This window comes from Chionomys nivalis, chromosome 10 (assembly GCF_950005125.1).
Source record: "Chionomys nivalis chromosome 10, mChiNiv1.1, whole genome shotgun sequence".
In the NCBI taxonomy this organism is placed as follows: Eukaryota; Metazoa; Chordata; class Mammalia; order Rodentia; family Cricetidae; genus Chionomys; species Chionomys nivalis.
The window spans coordinates 5,592,071-5,605,660 of NC_080095.1; the positions used below are offsets into that span (position 1 = coordinate 5,592,071).

General features: G+C 49.4%; 1 protein-coding gene across 1 annotated transcript in view; it reads right to left on the bottom strand.

Annotated features, from left to right (window-relative positions):
* The window catches only part of Ptprn2 (protein tyrosine phosphatase receptor type N2), a 722,848-nt gene that overhangs the window by 110,241 nt on the left and 599,017 nt on the right, over nucleotides 1–13,590 (bottom strand). The window contains exon 13 of the mRNA XM_057782319.1: nucleotides 3,382–3,594. Coding sequence (XP_057638302.1) covers nucleotides 3,382–3,594 — 213 coding nt within the window. The remainder of the gene's footprint in view (nucleotides 1–3,381; nucleotides 3,595–13,590) is intronic.

Consider the following 13,590-nt stretch of genomic DNA (forward strand, 5'->3'; position numbering starts at 1 on the left):
AGCACCCCGCTGCCCACAGTGCCCACAGCGCCCACAGCACCATGCTACCCTACAGCGCCCCACTGCCCACAGCGCCACACTGTCCACAGTGCCCACTACCTACAGTGCCCTGCTACCCACAGTGCCCAAGGCGCCCCGCTGCCCACAGCGCCCCACTGCCCATAGCGTCACATTACCCATAGCGCCCACAACGCCCCGCTGCCCACAGCGCCCCTCTGCCCACAGCACCCAAAGCACCACGGTACCCACAGCGCCCCACTGCCCACAACGCCCCGCTGCCCACAGCACCCACAGCACCATGCTACCCACAGCGTCCTGCTGCCCACAGCGCCCACAGCACCATGCTACCCACAGCGCCCACAGCACCATGCTACCCACAGCGCCCTGCTGCCCACAACGTCTTACCCCATGCCTCCCTCATTTTCATTATCAGAATGCCTGTGCTCTGTGTTGTCCTCCCCACATAAACACTCAAGTTCTTTCACTTCCAATGTAACATCACATTCTGTTAGCGACCAAACTTAGTGTCCTGTCTTCTACCACCATCAGTGGTGACCTACTTACACAATAACTTTTTGCCTTTATGAACTTAAAATAATGAACCATTTTTTATCATGTCCCCATGAAGTAAAGAACCATTCAGTTGTCAAACCATTCAGTTGTCCCTGTGATCAGTGAAGAAAAGTACAGCAAATTCTATTCACAGTCTCAATTACGGAATAAGCAAATACAGAGGAGCAAATGCCTCTCTCTCCAACACACATGCACACGCTCGTGTACACACACACACACACACACACACAGTAATTGGCAATTAAATCTATGCTAGGCAAGTATTTGACCACTCAAGTACAACCCCAGATACACTAAGAAGATCCTTTCCCTGAAATTTACAGTTACATGTTTATAGTTTTTGTTGCATTTGTTTATCAAGGGGGTATGCCATGCTGTGTGTGGGGGTCAGAGGACAGTTTGTGGGAGTTTGTCACTGTTAGTGTGCTCTTAGTGGATTGAATTCTCGCTGTGTGGCTGACACATTCTCCAGCTAAGTCATCTCAAGGCTCTCAAGAGTCCATTTTTTTATACTTTCAAGAAGATTTGAAAACATGAAGGTTGTCTCAATGATAGCTTTGGAAAATCCAGAGCATTAAAGCCCATTGATGCATTCATATCTGCTTTGTATTTCCACACAGCTGTTCCTGGAATAACCACAACTGTGAGCCCTGAGTGCACCCAGCTAAACCCCAAACTGACAACCACATGAGCCCTGTGTGTTGAGTCCTGCTCTGCTGAAAACAAACCAAGCAACACGACTCCACGGCACATGGGTTTTCCAGGAGCCTGCTGCTCGGATGGGAGCAGACCTCACCTTACCGCGGTAGCTTGATAAAAGGGACTTGGCAATGACTTCAGAAATAAGCCCAACAGAAAAGTTTTTCAATTATTTCACTCCCAATTTTTTCTAGATCATATTTTTGAAGGAAAAGTTTCCCGTCTATTCTTTTTATTAATCTGGATTGAAGAAAAGCACACATTTCATTTATTGTTGGGATTACAGATTCTTATTAAACAAACCAGAGCTCATTATAAAATCAATATCAACTTAGCCACCATGCCCCCAGGAGGAACACAAAAAGGTCACTCTAAGAAATTCAAATAGTTTTCTTGCTGCAAGGACATGATTTTAATTACAGATACTATTAATTAGAGCTGCCACTAGGAAGAGTTTTTGTTGTCATTAATTATCACAAACCCAGCATAACTATGCATTTTTCTTACCCACATTTTTATAAAAATTAGTCATTTCTGCATGCAAGTCCAACCTTTCATTCTATCAATATTTTATATTTGAATTTCAAAGTATATCAAAGGATGCCATGCTTTCTAGAAAACCCGCGTCCATATGATCTCTACCTCTGACACACGGAGCTGACTGGTGTGATAATTTATTTATGCTCTGACACTAGTTTGCCCCTGAGGCCCTGGCATACTATATTGATGGTCTTGCTCAATAGAATTTCTGGGCAAATCCTTACTAGTTTATGTGACATTTTTTTCCAGGCTGCTTCTTCAAACATGGTTTTTCTTTGGCTTTGAAGCAAAGCTATGTGCTATGTGTCTGAAATGCCATCTTCAACGCATTTGAAGTTGCCATTTCTTTATAAGAAAAAGATCATCCTGACCACGCTTGTGACCTGCTGCGGAAGACCAGAGGCTTTCTCCACTCACTGATGATGACGAGAATTCTGAAATGGGAGCAAAAGCTGCCTCTTCATCTCTTTTAAGCCCAGGGACTTAATAAATTCCTCTCAGAGGCAGAACAGATACAAAGCAAGGGACAGACGGCCAGCTGAGATCAGCTGAGGGTGGTTACTGGATAGTCAGTGTACTTCCTGGGAGAACCTGAGAGCTCCGAGGTAACTTTGCCATCAGGACAGACAGCATTTTCTTTATATATTGTGACAGGTGAGCCACTGACATGATATTCTACAGCACAGCTGTATGGTTAGAAAAGACAAAAGACCTGATAGATGAGAAAAACATTTACATATTGATTCAACTTAAAAATAGACATCACATGAGTTACTTCATATTTTTAAATAAGAAGTATTTATTTCATATTCCTAAATAAGAAGTGAGATCATATTAAGAAAACCTAATTCCAATTCTATATATCCTGAGCTTGCTTTGCTGCTAAAAGTGGAGTGATAGTTTCATTATAGAAGGTTATTAATTATGAAACATATACTACAGAGCTTACAAGAATTATGGGACTTGTTTATACCTCCTGTTCTGAATCTGCCTCTCCTATGTCTGCAGGCTTCTGCTCTATCTCCAGGCATGTTGGGTGCCTGGCTTGCCAGCACACAGCTGCCACTGCTGACGCATGAAGACGCATGCACTTTACTTTCCATTTATCAGCATTAGGTTTTACTGTGTCCTAGCAATAGCAGAGGGCGGCAACAGATCAGGTCAAAAGATCCCTTCCTGTAAGACCCCGAGGAAGTCGAAGATTTAAGAGCCATCTTCAAACATCTACATAACCAATTCATCTTGCAACTGAGGCGTGCTTCATTAATAGTGGCCAAATTAAGATAACAGATAATGCATAATTCATATATTGTACTTTTTCCACATTTCTAATTAGCAACCTACTTTCACAGCTAACACAAGACTATCCAAGAACAGTGTAAGATTAATACAGAGCCATAAAATTGTGCTTGCAAGGTATTTATATGAATGCTAATGAGAAGTTTCAAATTGTCATCATAAAAGAACCCAAACTATGAATTAATGAAAGAGTGAAGAGAATGGGGGAGACCCAGCCTCCAAATCAAGTTTGGTGAATCCAATAGAATGCTTTGAAAAGTTTATTTTTACCTGGTAGGCTTCAGTGGCATCTGCACTGGGGTCACCCCCTAGTCCGGACAACTTCTCCTTCAGCTTGTAGTGGGAGTTGTGACGGAGGCAATAGGCAAGGCTGGAAGCCAGGAGAACCACCACGATGCAAGCAATGGAGAGGAAGGTGAGCACAATGAACTTGGTGGAATCTTCCTGCTCTTCCTGATGGGGCAGGAGCTTGAGCTTGCCTTTCTGGAAGAGGAGGAGGAGGACAGGTTAGTGTTCAAGGAACCCCGACCCCTGTAGGTCACCCCTCCTTGTACAGCTCCAAACTTAGTAAGGCACCGACACAATGGGGAGAGGGTCTGTACAGGAGCACATGTGGAAGGAAATTCCAACCCCATGGCACCTCCAAACCATATTGTTGTCAAGCAGAAGGCAAAAGCTATGCGGATGGTGCTGGTTTTCAAACGTAATAATTTAAGGTATTTGATACCCAATTTGCTGCCTTAAGTTAAACAAAGTGCACATACATCCTTTCTGAATCAGACACAGAATATATCTGAAGCAAGTCGCACAGCACATGTTTGGTAGCAGGCCGGTAAAGTGTTAACAGAATTAAACACTCCCTAGGCTCAGTACAGTGCACTGGCCTGACTTAAGCAGGCTCTTGCTCTAAAGGACGTTCTGTGGGCTAGTCCAACCAGTTCTACTCAGTCTTTAGAGGGATCTAAAGGCACAGACTCCCAACTCCTGGTACCTGTATATTGTCCCTTAAAAGGGGACAAGGTCTTTTGAGAACAGGCGATTGGGAAGTTCACTTCTCATTTTGGGGGGGGGGGGATAGGTGAGAAAATCCTTTCCTGCAAGTCACTCAACTCCAGAGCAGATAGCCAGACAGCGCCCCCCTCATTAGCTTCATTAGGAGGTGTATTAGCAACAATTAAACACGCCACAGGAAAATAGAAGGGCCGCAGGCAAATCGCCCAAAACTCTCGGCCAGCAACCCCCACAATTACTCGGGAAATGAATGGACAAGCACGCCTCTGCCTCCCTCCTGGTTGCTACAAGAGGAGAACAATTAGCAAACTCCTTTCTGCCACCTAATTTCGCGTGGTAACAAAATGGATTTTTCCCCATGAATGCCTGGCCAGCCTATTCATTATCTCTCGTCTATTAGTAATTTTCTGCTCCGCTTTCAGCCTCCCAACTCTTCGTTTCCTCCAGTCTCCGAGTGTACACAGTGTCTCTTATGTCAGGCCGGGCCCATTTTTATCTTGTAATCATAAAGGCCACCAAAGCAATTATCGCCGGTCTTGACTGGAAAAGCTGGTCATTAATTAGCCTGCTTTTGCCTTCAGTGCTCGGATTAGTGGGAGCCAGGACCGAGTTAATGGAAATGCGGGTTAAATGAGAAAAGACACCGGGATTTCCTGCCTCGATGTGCGACTTGGTTCTGCTTGGCTCTGAACCTAAAGGTTCCTGGGCTGCCATAATGGATGAAAGGAGGCCGCTCCAAGGCCTAGCAGAAGGGACCTTGGGATGGGGACCAGGAGACCTGAAGCACGGATCTGGGACACGTCACGGAGGCGTGAGTGGCGGGAATCAGAAGCTGCTGCCGGCCAGGATCACACAGGGAGAAGGAAGGCCCTTGCTCCTCTTCTGGCTTCCTCCAGGTCCCCGCCCCCTTTCACTCCAACCCAGCTCACACAGGGGCTTCTTGAAAGAAGTGAGAGTCTCCTGCTCCTCCCCCCAAGTTTGTGGAGTCTAAGTCCCTTTCCCAGTTTCTAAGCCATGCTTCTTTGCCCAGTGCAGGCAGGAGCGCAAACCACATAAATAACTCTTTTGCCAGGGTCAAGGTGCCCCACGAGGCTCTCCTTCTCACATAACAAGCTTCGGGCTGCAGTATGCAAAGAGCAAAACCTTCCCTTAAGTTCCCAAACAGTGTGCCCTGGCACCAGTTAGAAACGAGGTGGTACACTCCCCAGGTTTCAGTGTGGTCCCAGGCATGCCTGAGCTGGAGACGACTATGCTTGTCCCATCAGTGACTGTTTTCCTCCCCTTGCCTGTCTTTCCTCTTCTCAGCAGATCACAACAAAGGCAGTACCTGGATGACTGTGCCAAATGCACCTTGCCACGCCCCTGAGCTGTTGGAGGGGTCCCTAAGCCAAGGTCCAGCCTAGGCTTAGGCTTTGGGTGGACCTGAGCGCTATGTGGCACTGGAACTAGGACGTCCCTAATCTTCTGGCTTCGGGTACCCGATAGCACTAAGTCATCAGTAAGCCCTGCTCTGAACCCGTGATTCCACAGAGCTGGGAACCATCAGGGCTGGGCACCAAGAGACCTAAGAGCACACATACTGCCAGAATTGTCGGCAGCAGTACCAGGTAGGAGGTATAGAAGATAGGCAGGAAGAGGCAGGTGATGTTCCCACAAGTGAACTTGGCCCCAGCCATGGGGCAACCAGACCCAGTGAAAAGTGCAGGAACTATAGTGAGGGAGAGAAGGAGTCCCAACAAAGAGGGCTTCCTCCTTCCTTTTATCTTAAGGCAGTTGCTGCCTCAGCTCCTCCTGGCTGCCTCTCCCTAGGTGCACTGAGATTTACTCACAGTCCAAACCAAAGTGTCAAGGCAAGAGTAGAGACATCGTTTTCCTCCCTGGGCCTCTGTGGGAAAGCTGAAGAGGAGAGGAGGTCCAACCCCAATTTCACGGTGGGGAGGGGGTCCCCATCAGAATACCCCAGTTTCCATGCTCTCTTCGGTCCCCCCTCCCCTGCACCTCCCAACCCTGCACCTGAGAGTGACTGGTGCCCAGAGTTAGTGAGAGCTGTACTCCTGCCCCCATACCCCTGAGGCCACTTGAGAGGAGACTCCCCACACTAGCAGAGAGCCTGTTGGGGTGGGAGTCTTGGAGGCACCCAGATCTGAAGCTGTGGGCTTTAGGGCCTGAATGGGGAAGCACCCTGGAAAGTATTCAGAGTGCAGCCTAAAAAGAAGAGACCTCAGAGAGGGCAAGGCAGATGTGGACCAAGGAAGCACCTTTGAGTCAATATATGTGTAATATTGAGGTCTAGGTTTCAACTGACTGGTGGTTGGTTTCTCAAACGTGGAAAACATCTCCTAGGGGTTCTCTTCCTCATCACTGCTCCAAATGCCCAGCCCTGGAAGGTTGAGATGGACTTGGCCAGGACCCCTAACAGTGGGCCAGGCCTTCGGGATCCTGGAAGAAATGAAAATTCCTAGAAATTCTTGTTTTAAATGTCAAGCTGACCATCCCTTTCTAGGCATTGAGACTAGAAATATAACTTAATATTTCCTTTCTTTTTGTGGAGAAAAAAAAAACACTTAAAATGCTTGCTAAGTAGGAACTTCAAGAGGAAGACATGAACCTCCTGGAAGCTCAACCAGGAGTATGAGTTTGCCCCTGTGTTAACCCAGGTGCAGCTGGTACAGCTCAGGTCCCTTTCACAGTGGTGACTCCCCAAGAATGAGCAGCTTGCCATGGACCACAGACTGCTTTCCTGGGCTTCCCAGAAGACAGCCTCGGCTGATGAGAGTCATCTTATCAGTCTTGACTTAAAATTGAAAGAAAATGATGTTTAAATATTTATAACTTTGACATTTAAAGTCAGATGTCTTTTAAAAGCGGAACACCTTCTGCACAGTGGAATGTCTTTCTGAAAGTTTGGAGCAGTGCTGAGGAGGGTGGTGGAGAGATGCATTCTCAGAAGCAGGCTCTATATTCTATTACAGAGGTTCTGGGGAAATCTGTGCATCTTGGATGCAGGAGGCATGCGTACCAGCACTCCACTTTCAAGTTCTCAGCAGCAGGAATAGGACAGACTTAAAAACAACAACAACAACAACAACAACAAAAAAAAAAAAACCAGGAATACTGAAGTCCAGGCTGTGTCAGCTCAGAGGCAGCTAGAGCTGCCTGTAACCTTGACCATGTCTTGCTGGCATCGCCACTTGCAGTTCCTCAAATTTAGAGTATCCATTATTGCAAAAGCGGTAAAGTCATGCCAGTGTGAGAGCAGAAGTCGATTTATAAAGCTGCTCTACAGACCATGCCCTGGTTGAGGTCAGCATTCCCACCTCTGAAAGGTGCATGGGGCATTCAGTGACATGACATCCTTAACAACCCCCTCATAACTTTGAAAAATGTTCTGTGGTAAGCTGAGGGATGCGAGGGTCTATACCTAGAGTCAGACCTAGGTTGTGAGACCAAAACCACACCAATACAGAACTTGATAATGAACATTTGTAGACACGGGACCAAGACAAAATGTTTTCTCAAGGCTGTGTGACATAACCACTTACCAGAGCCTGTCTAAGTCTCTGATTTGCAGTTGAAAATATGTTTGCTCTGAGAAAAAGTTACGGGCAAAAACATTCAGTTTTGTTAATACTAAATTTCTCTTCTTGACTTACTTATTGGTACCTTTCTAAGGATTTTGGTTTGCAACGGCACTGCAGCCTGTATTAGCACCCCCACACACACACACACATACACACTTGGTTTGCAAAGGCCTTTACTAACGATGAGATGAAGGACATATCCCCACCCTCTCTTTTGGGGACCCAGGTTATTCTAACTGCTAAACCTTTCCCACTGTGAAACAGGAATTAGCTTCAGAGACTATTAATGACTTACTGTAACAACTTTGTCTTTAGCTGGTGAGGTGACCATCTTAGAGAATTGTTTGGAAATCTCTTCATAAATTTACTAAGATATATTTATTAAAAATATAGTTGCTATCACTTTAAGACTGATCACAGTTTTCAGTGAAGCATTTTCCAAGCCAGGACAAGTGACCAAACTTAAACATGGGAAGGGGAGAAGGTGTCTTGAAATATTTTAAAAGTATTTTTTAAAGCTGTTAACTGAACTATTTTTAATTTGGAATTTGCCACAGAATTCTAATAAATGAGAGAAGTCGGGCGGAAATAATCATGTATTAATTCTCTGCATTACAAAATCTTTTCAGAAGCTATTATCAGAGCAAGAGGCATTGCGGCCTGAATTCAGGGTGGGAGACGGCCTTTGTGCCGCTGAAAGCTATTGTTCCCTCTGCAGATGAAATTGTACTTGCAAATCTGCCATTCAAACAGGCAAAAAAGGCTTATATGGGCAAAAGAATCTCCAAGAAATAATTATTCTTAAACATAAACTTTAATGAAAATAAGTTATGCACTGCTTTAAAAATAGACTGTTGAATTTTTCAGGCACACACACAAGTGAGTATACAAAAGATAATAACTTATTTGCTATCCTGAAGTACTCCTAAAATAACTGTTCTAGAAAAATGCTCTGTTTTAAGATAAGGGAAGACTCATGTATTGATGTTGAAAGGGAGGAGAGACAGTCGTGTGAACTCATTTTTAGCATTGCTTGTTAACCACAAATCGTCCAGGGTGGAAGAGCCAGCCAGCTAGCCAGCGAAGAACAGGCCAAAAGGAATCCTCCAAAGAGGAAACCTGCCTCTCACATTTTTCCAACTCACTAGCGACGTTTTCATTACACCAGAACTCAAACTCGGCTGGCACCCTCAGCGCACTCACAGGCTGGTGTTTTCGCCCGCTTGGTGCCTGAGGCCTGGTGTGGCCCACATGCAAGCCCTCACCGGCAGGAATTTTCTAGGGTAATGTCCTGATATTGAGAGGGGACATTTGGCCTTACTGTTCAGCCCCTTTCCATATTCGCCTGCACTCCAAGAATCAACTCCCTTCCAGATTGGATTGTCTTTTTTTTCCCCATCTTCTTTTGCTCTCCACGAGCCAGAATGGCCTTGGCTGAGGGCTTGCCTAGCTGGTCAGGACCCAGTTTTGGAGAAGAGTCCCTGCGTGGGTCTAAGGAAGCTGATGGCGGCAGTCACCAGCTCTCTCCCCCACACCGGGAATCTGACCCACACTGGCCTCAGCTTTCTCATCCCATTTCCCGGTCCCTTCCCCCTCTCGCTAATTCCCAAGATCCCTGCAGAGGTCCCGGAGATCAGACCACAGCGCATGACACAAAAGGTCAAGGGTTCCTGGGAGCTTCGGATATTCACAACCCCAAGAGGGTCCTAGTAGGGACAATGCACCGGCCCAGGCTCCCACAAAGCGCGCGCTGGCCGGCCTAGAGGGAAGGAGTAACTCCTCTCCAACAACGCCTGTACCCACCCAAAAATACCCAGAGCTTAACAGCACCACCACCGCGCACATCTCGGCTTGCAGTACCCACCCTGGAATGGTGCTCTTGGAAGCCTAGTTAGGCATATAGGCTGGGGGCAGGTGGGCATTTCCTCCTGTGTGGGTGGAAAGAGTTTCCACCTCCTTTCTCTTCGCTTCCTCATATTTGCTTGCTCCCTAAAATCTGAAAACCACTCGGACCCCTAAGCCCTTTACTCCAGACTGGCAAGGCTCTTGGTTTCCTGAAGGGACACAAGGTGCTGGGTACCTAAAGGGCGCAAGGTCTGCTGACTTCGCTGGACCACTGAAGACTGCTGCGGAGGAGGAGGAGCGCAGTGGGACAGGACCCGGGCGGGTAAAGGCTCAATGAGGCTCGACCATTGAACTGCTGCGCACAGCTAGGTGTACCATGTATGGGGCCCTGACGATCTCGATACTGATCCCTTTTCTTTCAAGCAGTCCATCCTGGAGCGTAGCGGGCTCAGTGCAATGAAGATGCAAGAGGACCTTGGCTTTAAAAGTCAATGTTGCTGATCTAGGGTCTACCCAGATGTCTGGGGACGCAGAACAGGCGGGTTTTCGGAGCCAAACCGGTAGTTAGAAATGAAGGAAATAAGCCCTTGTTCAAACAGCTCTGAGTCAGAAGTTTCTCTGGCGAGTGCGCGACCGCCCCACCTGGCGGGATGGGGGTGTCTGATAGACAGGAGGTAGGAGAACATGCAGGTTCCCTTTGTGGGAGGAGAGGTGGAAATTCTAGGCTGGAGGCGGGGGTCAGAGGACTCCACTCTCTCCCGGGCCGCCCCACCTGCTTCCCCAACGCTCCGCCCCGGGGGCCCACTTGGTCCTCTTAACTCGCTACCAGCTGGGATGCCCGGATGACACAGATGCACACTCAGGAACCCCAGGGAGGAGAGCAAAGAGATGCCCAAAATGCGGCCAAAAGAAAACGACCTCCCCCTCAAACACACGCAGGTTCCCTCTGTGCTAGCTGCTCACCGACTTCATCCATCTTCCCTTTCCTCACCATACCCATCTCCATCTCTGCTCCAGTACCACCTCTCATCATTGAGGCCGTTTTCTCCAAGTTCTGAATTGCCCAGAGGGCCGGCCTTGTGACAAGCTGAAAGGAGTACTGGAGGGGAGAAGTCCTACAGACCACAGTCCTTTTTTTCCCCTTGGGGAAGTCTTCTGGAGGTGCAGGCCCAGGACATCTGTCTCTCCCTTTTAGTCTGTGCGCCCAGAAAGAACTGCCACGGTTAGCATTCAGCCTCAGACCCACCTGGAGATTATTTCCAAACGCAGGTCTTTCTGGTTGGCCAAACCATTGACAGGTGTCCTACAGCAAGTCCCCTGAACTCGGCAAGACACCCAGGTCGTCCATCTGGGTCCCTCAACCCATAGAAGGTTCTGTTCCGCGCCCTGTCACCACCGCGCTTGGTGATGCCCTGGGGGTATCCACTCTTGACCTCTTTCGTACCGCCCGACTCCTCTCTCCTCTCCCAGAGCTCACCCGACCGCCCCACTCACTGCCCATGACAGGACTGGCAGTTTTTGGTTACCTGCAGCTAGGCGGACGCTGGGTGCCCAAGAGAGCAAGAAGAGGTGGGGTTGTGCGCTCTGTCAAGCGGCTTCGGGACACAGCTGCCTCGGCCACTGACAACAGTACCGCCATCATCACAACCAACCGCTTCCTTGCACTGGAGGCTCTGACGAGCCGGGTCATCTTGCTTCTGACCACAAACTTCTCAGGCGGCGGGTAGAGACAAAGGTGCCGCGCGTCCCAGCAGCGGCGGCGCGGTGGCTCCCGCTCCAAACCCGCGGGTGCAGTTCTGCCAGGCCTCTCAGCACCACCGAGCGTGCTCCGCCCCAGCCCGACCCCCTGGCTAGGTGCACTGGGTCCCGACGCTGCGTAGGCGGGTGCAGGGCCCAGTTCGGGACGGTCCCCGCAGGGCGGCCGGCCGCGCGCGCAGCTCCAACCAGCGCGGCCGCCGCGCCCCGCCTTATATCCGGCCCGGCGCGCACCCGGCCGGTGGCGGCGGCGGCGCGGCTCGCGGCCCAGCCACCGGTTGCTATAGCGATGTCGTCCCCCCCCCCCCCCCACATGTTGCTGACAGCAATTGGCTAAGGGGCCGTGGCTCTCCATACACCCTCATCCACCCGAGACTATGAATGGACATAAGCTTTGTCAGTCATTTGTAAGGCGTCGGAGCCAGATTCTTCTCTAGTTCTTTCTTTTAGTCTTTTCTTCCATTCCTAAGTTGCACTTCATTCTGGGTAAGTTCAGAGTAGCGCTAGGGAGGAGCGAGGCCTAGCTAGAAAAGCCACCCCTCATGGCCTTACTGTGACCTTTGCTTATAGCAGGGGGAGTGCAGCCTAGAAACCCTCCAAGAGAAAAACAAATTACAGTAAACTGGTAAACTGAGCCTTTTCTCCCCTTTCCAAACAGAAGCATATTAATTATTTAAGGGACACCCCCATACACACACTGCACACAAGCCCCAGTTTCTAAGACCCAGCTGCTCATAGGAAGCAATCTGTTGCATGCATGCAGGTACTAATGAGACTTTGCCACCATTCGGTCCGGGCCAACTGCGGGGCCGCTGCACTGAGCAGAAACAAAAACAAAATCGAAAAACAACCTAGCAATTTTGCTTGCATCCCTAAGCTCTTGTCCTCACCCTAGACGACCAACCTGAGGTGAGGGGCGGGAGGTATGGCGCAGAACTACCTTTCCTGTCCCCAATTACTTGACCCCCAGTGCAGACCTGAAGCAGGAGTGGGCTGGTACCACCCAAGAGGTCTCAAGAGTCCTCCCCTGCGTTTGGACTCCGCTACAGCATCGCCCCCGGAGTTCTTCCTTCCCACACTCTTTCTCCTCAACCCTCACTGTATCCAGTAGCAGGGCCACAGGTTGGGCACCCTGGTGCGCAGCGCCCTCCATAGAGCGGCCAGGAGCCGGGGAGCTGAAACCCAACATCTGTGCGTACAATGCGCTCTTCAAGGCCCACAGCTGCAGAACAAGGAGAAGAAAGGAAAGTGTGGGGGAGCAGATCCTGTCATACGCAGATGACAGACTGCGGAGGGCTCTTTAGTTCCTCTTTTTCTGGAAACCCCGACGCCCTCCCCCCACCCCCATTCCCTCTTCTACCGCCTTCCCATTGTTCCCTGCACTTGGGACAGCTGGAGACGACGGCCAGCACAACCCAACACCCCCACCCCTGTCCCTCTGCACACACGAAGTCCGCAGAGCCTTCTCCTGGACCACTGGACAAATTCACTGCCGGCCAAGAGGGAAACGATGAGAGCTCCCTATCTTTTTTAGCCACCGGGCGAATCCCCAGGTCTGCCTGGTGCAAAAGGACGGAGCTCCCGCTGCCAGACGAGGGTTGGGCTCCCCAAAAGAGGGCCCATGCTACAGAGCAACCGATTCTATTGGTGCTGCTTCCACAGGATGGCTTCCTCTGGTTGCAGCTTAAAGTCTTTTGTTAGTTCTAATTCACAGGGAACCCTAGAGGCCTAGGGGGCTTTGTAACCTTCCCCAAACCTGTGGGTCTGAGTAGGTTGCAAAAGGCAGCTGGTGACTTCATGGGGAAGATGAGTTTGGAGGGTGGCAAAGAAAAGAAACCGATCTTCTCCCAAGAGTGACTCCCCCTATGATACAGTAGGTGGGGAGGAGTCAATCACTTGAGCTATGGAGTGCACCTGTGACAGAGGATAGACCCTGCAGACACCCCTCAAAACTGGTTGTTGCTTGGTGACCCTTTCCGAGGCTCTCCACCAGGTTCTCTGTAGAGAAGTGGCTTCCCTTTGTTGTTCCACAGAAGGCCTAGGACGCCAGTGCTTTGAGGCCAGTTGGCTACAGGCCTGTCATGGCAAAGACCAGGATGTAGGCGGTGGTGGTTCTTCTCAAACCCTGCTATTATCCTTAGGGCTCTGTCCACTGGAGTGCCTGGTGCCTAGAGTTCCCAATAAGCCTCCCAAAACAAGCCCTGGTTCAGCGTAGAGTTGAGAAGGAGGAAAGAAGGGAAAGAGGGTCCGGCGGACTGGTGCTCTGCATGGGGAGTAGGAAGAAGAC